The sequence below is a fragment of the Salvelinus sp. IW2-2015 genome, linkage group LG35 (genome assembly GCF_002910315.2).
Source record: "Salvelinus sp. IW2-2015 linkage group LG35, ASM291031v2, whole genome shotgun sequence".
In the NCBI taxonomy this organism is placed as follows: domain Eukaryota; kingdom Metazoa; phylum Chordata; class Actinopteri; order Salmoniformes; family Salmonidae; genus Salvelinus; species Salvelinus sp. IW2-2015.
This window is the reverse complement of record NC_036874.1, coordinates 3,781,739-3,790,608: the sequence shown is the minus strand read 5'-3', so window position 1 is coordinate 3,790,608 and position 8,870 is coordinate 3,781,739. Positions and strand designations below refer to the sequence as shown.

Here is an 8,870-nt window from a genome sequence, read left to right as displayed (position 1 = left end):
TTGTAGGTGACCAAATACTTATTTTCCACCATAATTTGCAAATAAATTCATTAAAAATCCTACAATGTGATTTTCTGGATTTTCTTTTCTCATTTTGTCTGTCATAGTTGAAGTGTACCTATGATGAAAATTACAGGCCTCTCTCATCTTTTTAAGTGGGAGAACTTGCACAATTGGTGGCTGACTAAATACTTTTTTGCCCCACTGTATATGTGTGTGTGTGTAGCATTGATGGGAGTGATCTGTCTACCTCAGGGGAAGCTGCCTTGTAGTAGCTGTAGGTTTTGTTGTCAAATATCCTGCTCAGTCTTTCACCTAGTTGGGGAGCAGAGTCCACTTCTGTCTGTACAGTTCTGTAGTACAGTATTATAGGGCTTAGTTCTGTGGTGGTACAGATGTAGGATCTTAATTTGATCACCTTGTTGCAGGAGAACTTCTTAAGTTTGTATTTTCCACTTTGAAATTTCTGACTTTTCAAATTTTTATCAAACCCTATAAAAATGTCCATTCATTATAATCCACATAATAATTCACATTTCCTGTTGTAGCAAGATTATTTTCCTGCTGTAGCAAACTGGCTCAAATGAAGATCCTACATCTGTACATAGGTAAACCCGTAATGCTGCTGTGAACATGTCTGCATACCTAAAGGCTTAGTTTAATGTCACACAATGCACTGCTGTCTGCCACAGGGTCACGTGCTAAATCAAATCAAATGTTATTTGTCACATGTGCCGAATACAACAGGTGTAGTAGACCTTACCGTGAAATGCCTACTTACAAGCCCTTAACCAACAATGCAGTTTTAATAAAATTGAGTTAAGAAAATATTGACAAAATAAACTAAAATAAAGTAAAAAATAACAATAATGAGGTTATATACAGGGGTTACCGGTACCGAGTCAATGTGCGGGAGTACAGGTTAGTCAAGGTCATTTTTACATGTAGGTGGAGGGAAAGTGACTGCATATATAATAAACAGCAAGTAGCAGCAGTGTAAAAACAATGGCGGGGGGGTCAATGCAAATAGTCTGGGTGGCCATTTGATTAATTGTTCAGCAGTCTTATGGGTTGGGGGTAGAACCTGTTAAGGAGCCTTTTGGTCCTAGACTTGACGCTCAGGTACCGCTTGCCATGCGGTAGCAGAGAGAATAGTCTATGACTGTGGTGACTGGAGTCTTTGACACCGCCTAGGTCCTGGATGGCAGGAAGCCTGATGTACTGAGCAATAGTTCTTCCTATTGAAGATGAACCACAGACTGGGTGCTACTCCCTAGGGACCCATACAGCTAAGCAGCACTCCCCCTCCACAATAGTACATCTGAAAGGAGCGAAGGAATTGGACAGTTATATAATTCACTGTTACAAAAGAGAGTGGAGAGTCTTATTATGAGGAGAGGGTAAGAGCTTAGCTATGAAGAAGGGGAGACAAGTGTCAAGCTCTGTGGTTCAGGGGGCTACAGACAGACAGTACATCCAGTTTAGTTAGCCTATCTGGTGTATGCAACCAGATGTGAATAGGCCAGGATGTAGTCTAGTCTACTGTATGTGGAGGCAGAGACACCTAGGGCTATAGCAGTAGGGACAGGACTAAGGATCTGCTGGACAGTGCAATCTCTGGTCAAGATGCTTGGCTGTTCAATGTGGGACAAGGTTACGTTTATGTGTGTGTGTGTGTGTGTGTGTGTGTGTGTGTGTGTGTGTGTGTGTGTGTGTGTGTGTGTGTGTGGTGTTGTGTGTGGTGTGGTGTGTGTGTGTGTGGTGTGTGTGTGGTGTGTGTGTGTGTGTTTACATCTGGTGTGTGTGTGTGTGTGTGTGTGTGTGTGTGTACATCTGTGTGTGTGTGATACCAGGAGAAGTAAGATGAGCTTTCGGCCCTGCATCATTCCCCTCCCCCGCTTGTCCTCCTCTGTCTGGCAGTGAGGCAGAGACGTGTTGTCCCATAGGGGATCTAGCTAGCTAACTGCATCTACAGGACAGCAGGCAGAGAGAGAGACCCTTTCTTTCATAACAAAGAGCTCTGTAACAGGACAGAGGGACACTATTAAAAGCATAGTTGTAGCTGAATCACCAAAGCCACTGCTGTTCCTATTTGCTCAGGGTTAAATACTATATGTTAGGAAAGGGATGGTATTGTGTTGGTCGTACAAATGAGCACCGGGTATTAAATCCAACATCATCTCACCCTGGGCTCCTCTGCTCAGAAATGATGTCCTTTTTAAAAATGTTTGTCAACAATCATGTTGTTATTCACAGACCATGGTAAAGCTTTCTGTTTTATGTTATTACATGAAAAGGGAATAAGTACCAACTGTTAATGGTAGAGAAGGCAAACACCTTAGCAAATGCCCTTCCAGTGCAGTGTGAGTTATGGCTCTGTATATCCAGTGAGAGGAGAGGCCCTGTAGTAAATCTCCTGTGAGGGGCTGTAGCAGAGAGACTCCCACGATTGCTCTATCAAACACCGGTGGGATGCAGAGTGACGCCCACTCTCTTACCACAAATAACAGGGAGAGAGAGGAGGAGGAGAGAGAGGAGGAGGAGGAGAGAGAGGAGGAGGAGGCTTTCCAGTCTGCTGCAGAACAGATCCCTCAGTGTCCTGTCCTCTAATGAACTCCTGAATCAGGAAGAGAAGGGATGCAGGTTGCTCACTGCTTCATTGGTTGCATCCCAATTCTCTCAAAGTACACTTGCTCATTCCTTCCCATACATTTAAAAGCAGTGGATTGGTGTTAGCATGGGCTAGCTAAGGGAGTTCCCACACTATATTTCATACAGTCATCTTGACCATGGCTAAAAGCTGTAATGTCTGCTATGCATATACTGTACTGGCAGAACCATGCTTTATTCCCTATGGCAACAATGATGATTTTCAATCACGGATGAAAATGGACTGGGCATGAGTGTGGTGGGAATGTGTGAGTGTACCATCATGAGGCTAGTTGATAGGGACTTGTCAGGCTGCGAAGGCTCTTGTTAACTGTCATTGATAATCTAATAGGTATTGATTTGTGGGTGTGACTGATAGCAGGGCTAGCTGCCTGTCCTAATGCTGTGGTAGTCAATGAACTTGATTAACATCTCATTTCAACATGAAAGGATGAAATCTGTGGCTTTGAGGTCAGTTACTTATTTCAACGTCCTAAGCCATTTCTATCTCAATATCAAATCATTTCTGGGTAACAATTAAGTACCTTACTGTTATTGTTTTCAATTAAAATGGTCAAAAAGAAACATAAATTGTTTCTTAGCAAAAAACAATTTCTCAAGCAAGAAATTTTCTAGGACTGTCAGAGTGGGGAAGGGAAAACTGAAAACTAGCTGTTATTGCCAGAGAGGTTTGGAACTATCTTTTGATGTCACCAGGCAGGCCAAAATTCAATCACACAAAAACAGACTGAAATTTCAAACACTAAAGGGCATTATCATTATTTTCACAATTAGACAGTATTATTCCAACCTCATAGTGTGGAAATATATATAAAACACAGGAAAATCACGATGTTTGACTGCACTGGGCCTTTAAACTCACATTAAGCTCTGAGTACTCATCTCTTTCTCACTCTGATCCCCCCATCTCGCTCGCTCTCGTCTCCTACTCTCTCTCTCTCTCTCTCTCTCTCTCTCTCTCTCTCTCTCTCGCTCTCTCTCCTCGCTCTCCTCTCTCTCTCTTCTCTCTCGCTCTTCTCTCTCTCTCCTCTCGCTCTCTCCATCTCTCCTCTCTCCTCTCTCCCTGCGTCTCTCTCTCAGCCTCTTCTGCCTCTCTACTCCCTCTCTCTCTCTCTCCTCTCTCTCTCAGCTCTCTCTCTCTCTCTCTCTCTTCTCTCTCTCCTCTCTCTCTCTCTCTCTCTCTCTCTCTCTTCTCTCTCTCCTCTTCTTCTCGTCTCTCTCTCTCTCTCTCTCTCTCTTCGCTCCTCTCTCTCTCTCTCTCTAGAATTGCTCGGAAGATGCGGTGGCGAGCCGTTCTGAGGATCCCAGCAGAGCGTAATGAAGCTCCGAATGAGATGGGTAGGTGACCAGCTCCTTAATCACAGCTCACGACAGCCCTTTTACCTGGCCAACACCTTTCTCTGACACCTATACGTAGTGTGGGAAAATAGACCAGTTTTTCCAGACTCATATTAACCTACTCTGGACTAGTCATTGCTTTGTAATAGGCCATATTATATCTATATTTTCATACTGTGTCTTTTAAAAAATTGTCCCACGAACGTAATAAATAATTAAAAATCTATACGACTTTGTATGATGTTTAAATCAAATAAATGTATCATATCCATCTATTTCAACCAGTACCCACACAAACCAGTCACTACTCTAGGATAAACTAAAGCTTACCGGTGGGCGCCAAATTGTCGCTTCACTGATGTGGAAGTGATTGGGATTCAAATATTTCTAAAGAACCTGCTGCCTAGTCAAATATATGAGGTCCATTGCGAGACCAAACCCGGATTCAGGAACGCCACTTCAGGAAGTTACAATACCATCAACCAACATACAGTGATGAATAAACAATGAATCTTTGCTTTTTGCATATCAAAATAACTCCCTTGTCAGGTTCAGCTGCTCGTCAGAGGGAGTACTGCCGTCTAAGGCATTGTAAGGAGTATCAGTGCACAGCAGTGGAGAACCTGGCTCAAATTGTTTCTCCAATTACCCAAAGTTAAGAGTGAACCAGTGAACCAATACACTACAAAACTCCATATAAACAAGAAAGATGCACACACGGACAGTATTGACCACCAAGAATATACCTGTAAAAGCCTAAAAGGCATTACTCTGTGTATTCATCTTTGATGTTACCATGGCACAGCTGCTTTAGCCCTTTTTCTGTAGAAAAACAAAATATTATTAAAATACCAATAAACATCACAAGAACACAAAACTAGGACATATTCAAAGCTAGAGTACTGTAAATAAGCAAGTTAAATCACGTCCAGAGCAAGTGACTGAATAGTACAGCCAGCACAGAAGTCCCAAGGACATCAGGAATCGTTACAAAGTTCTGAGCTCTCGTAGCCCTGTCACCCTCTAATGGAGCATGTCACACAAAGTTGTATGAAAACGTTGTAATTTGATGTTTGTAGCAGAAAAGTTTTTTATTGTTGATACGTTACTGTATACACTGTTGAGATGTAGGGCTAGGAGCAGTTACCAAACTAGGCGTCGCCTGATTTGAACAATAGGCATCGCAGAGAAACCTCGGAAAATGCTATTAATTTTTTTAAAACACGTGATCATAGAACGGGATTAGCGCACTTCCAGTAGCAGCTAGATGCAGTTTAATAACAGACCGTTTCTGTTCTTCCCTACAAATGTGCTTATCTGTTCAGCACGAGCTTAAGTACAATCATACCGGCCCTATCCACCTGAAAAGATAAGACTCCCAGAACTTGTACCACGCAAGGACTCAAACAGACTGGAGAGGAACACAGAACAATCAATGATGATTTCTTTTTACACAGACAGGAAGTTCATAAAAAATTATTGCTGATATTCTATTCTGAACTTGCCCAATACCTTATGCATTTCTTGCTCACGTCAAACCCTACTTCCTTCAGATCTAAATACTTCAAAAAACGGTCTACTCGATTGAATAGATGTCCATAGCCTAATTAAAAAGTAAACATTGACAGTTGGACAACAACTTTTATGTGGGCTAACAAACAAAACCAAATTAAAAATGATGTCGCGGCAAAAAACCGTTTGGAACACTGGCTAGGAATTCCCCATGTTGCCTAGCCAGGAACATCCTGGCCTCTAAGAGAATGATACCCCAATGGGGTAACAAGCTTTCCTTCTTAATGTTCAGGACAGCAGGTCCCTTTCCCATCTTCCGGAAACCGCACCTCTTTCATATTCTTTACTACGAAATTCCCACAAGCGACCCCCCCCACCCACAAAAAACTTGTACTGTCTTGTTCCCGGACGGCACTGACGGGGCTAATTAAAGACTTATGTGAGGGAAAAAGTAACCGAGTGACTGGTTGAGACTGGAGGCAACCACAAACACGAACAACTCAAAACCAACCAAACCACAGCGATACTAGGTCACAGACAGCGCACGCAAAGCACCATGCCATTGGCATTGGTACTGTGTTGCTATTGATTTCTGTCCCCCTGCATCCCCCAGGCTAAGTTCTGGATGGCAGGTGATGGGAGACCTGCGGGGGTGAAGCTGAAGAAGGTCCAGGAGCGCCAGTACAACCCTCTGGCCATGAGTTCCAGCTCACGCCCTACGAGATGCTCATGGATGACATCCGCCCAAACGCTACAAACTACGCAAGGTCATGTAAGACTGTCAGGTGTCTTAAAAGCCATGGTTTGGGCCTCCCGGGTGGCGCAGAGTGGTTAGGGCACTGCATCGCAGTGCTAGCTGTGCCACCAGAGACTCTGGGTGTCGCTCCCAGGCTCTGTCGCAGCCGGCCACGACTGGGAGGTCCGTTGGGCGACGTACAATTGGCTAGCGTTGTCTGGGTTAGGAGGGTTGGCCGGTAGGTGATCTCTGTCTCATCGCGCACTAGCGACTCCTGTGGCAGGCCTGGCGCAGTGTACGCCAACCAGGTCGCCAGGTGCACGGTGTTTCCTCCGACACATTGGTGCGACTGGCTTCCGGGTTGGATGCGGTGCTGTGTTAAGAAGCAGTGCGGCTTGGTTGGGTTGTGTTTCGGAGGACGCATGGCTTTCGACCTTCGTCTCTCCCGAGCACGTACGGGAGTTGTAGCGATGAGACAAGATAGTAATTACTAACAATTGGATACCACGAAATTGGGGGGAAAAGGGGGTAAAAAAAATATATATATTTTTTTTTAAAGCATGGTTTGTTGCTTTATATGTAGTTATGGTCTCTCTTGTATCTGTGTGTGGTGTGTGTGTGTTTGTGTGTGTGTGTTGTGTTGTGTGTGTGTGTGTGTGTGTGTGTGTGTGTGTGTGTGTGTGTGTGTGTGTGTGTGTGTGTGTGTGTGTGTGTGTGTGTGTGTGTGGTGTGTGTGTGTGTGTGTCTGTCCCTTGCACCTCCAGAACAAGCGAATCCCACCAAGGTTGAAGAAGAGCGCCCATGAGGTCATCCTAGACTTCATCCGGTCCAGACCTCCTCTCAACCCTGTGAGTGCACAGCCTATAGAAACAACAGATATACTTTACATCGACTAGCAACCTCTTTGGTGTTGGCATGGTGGCGGGTGAACCATAGAGATACAACTCTGTTCTGTCTCTTTGGGCTGAACAGAGTACCATAGAATGAAATAAGAATACAACTATTAGCTATGTATGTAAAGTATATCTCTTATCTATGTGGGCTGTACAGTCATAGGGTTTAGAGAGGAGAACATGGGGCATTTTCTCTCCTAATCCTGTTAATGTACAGTACTGTATAATACATGTACTATATACTATACGATAGTACATTCTATGGTACCTGCCCCACTTTCCTCTCATTCTGGTGTCTTCTAGTCTTGCCATGCCATCCTTCCAAGTCTCGTTCATCACTGGAGGAAGCCTAGAATTGGTGCTAGGGGTCTCCACTTTCCATTTAAACCTCAAGCCACTGAACCCATCTTTAGTCAAAGAAAGAGTTCTTAATATCCCAAAAGAAATACAGGTAGTTCAGGTTTTGGGGTTCTAGGGTATGATTATACTGATTGGAATGAGGGGTGATTGATAGATAATCAGATCATCTACTGGAGCTGTACATCAATGCTCACTGCCCCAGCCTCACTGCCCCAGCCTCACTGCCCCAGCCTCACTGCCCCAGTCTCCACTGCCCCAGCTCTCACTGCCCAGCCGCCCTCACTGGCCCCAGCCTCACTGCCCCAGCCTCACTGCCCCAGCCTCACTGCCCCCAGTCTCACTGCCTCAGCCTTCACTGCCCCAGCCTTCACTGCCCCAGCCTCACTTCCCCAGCCTCACTTCCCCAGCCTCCACTGCCCCAGTCTCACTGCCTCAGTCTCACTGCCTCAGCCTCACTGCCCCAGCCTCCACTTCCCCAGCCTCACTGCCCCAGCCTCACTGCCCCAGCCTCACTGCCCAGCCTCACTGCCTCAGCCTCACTGCCCCAGCTTCACTTCCCCAGCCTCACTGCCCCAGTCTCACTGCCCCAGCCTCACTGCCCCAGCCTCACTGCCCCAGGTCTCACTGCACTCAGCCTCACTGCCCCAGCCTCACTGCCCCAGCCTCACTGCCCCAGTCTCACTGCCTCAGCCTCACTGCCCCGAGCCTCACTGCCCCAGCCTCACTTCCCCAGTCTCACTGCCCCAGTCTCCACTGCCCCAGCCTCACTGCCCCAGAGCCTCCACTGCCCCAAGCCTCACTTCCCCAGTCCTCCACTGCCCCAGTCTCACTGCCCCAGCCTCCACTTCCCCAGTCTCACTGGCCCCAGCTCACTGCCCCAGACCTCACTGAATGCCTGCCTGCAAAGTAATGAGAGAAGCGAGTACTGACAGTTTCAAGCATTATTGTTACAAAGCTGACAGTGAATTAACAGATACAGTGAACAGTGAAAATAACAGTACATTGACAGTATATTACAGTACAGTGATATAACAGTACAGTGAACAGTGCATATTAACGGTACAGTGACAGTGAATATTAACGGTACAGTGACAGTGAGTATAACGGTACAGTGACAGTGATATTAACAGGTACAGTGACAGTGAGTTATTAACAGTACAGTGATAAATTAACGGTACAGTGACAGTGATATTAAACAGTACAGTGACAGTGAGATTAAACAGTACAGTGATATTAACGGATACAGTGACAGTGATATTAACAGTACAGTGGTATATGAATAGTACATGACAGTGATATTAACAGCTACATGAACAGTCTATAATTAACGAGGTACAGTGACTATTGATATTAACAGTGAC

The 8,870-nt window shown here is 45.3% G+C and overlaps 1 protein-coding gene across 1 annotated transcript in view; it reads left to right on the top strand.

Moving 5' to 3' along the window:
* Positions 1–8,870, top strand: part of LOC112067953 (protein spire homolog 1-like) — a 93,794-nt gene that overhangs the window by 40,554 nt on the left and 44,370 nt on the right. Inside the window, 4 exon segments of the mRNA XM_070437312.1 lie at positions 6,134–6,215; positions 6,218–6,262; positions 6,265–6,305; positions 7,021–7,104. Coding sequence (XP_070293413.1) covers positions 6,134–6,215; positions 6,218–6,262; positions 6,265–6,305; positions 7,021–7,104 — 252 coding nt within the window.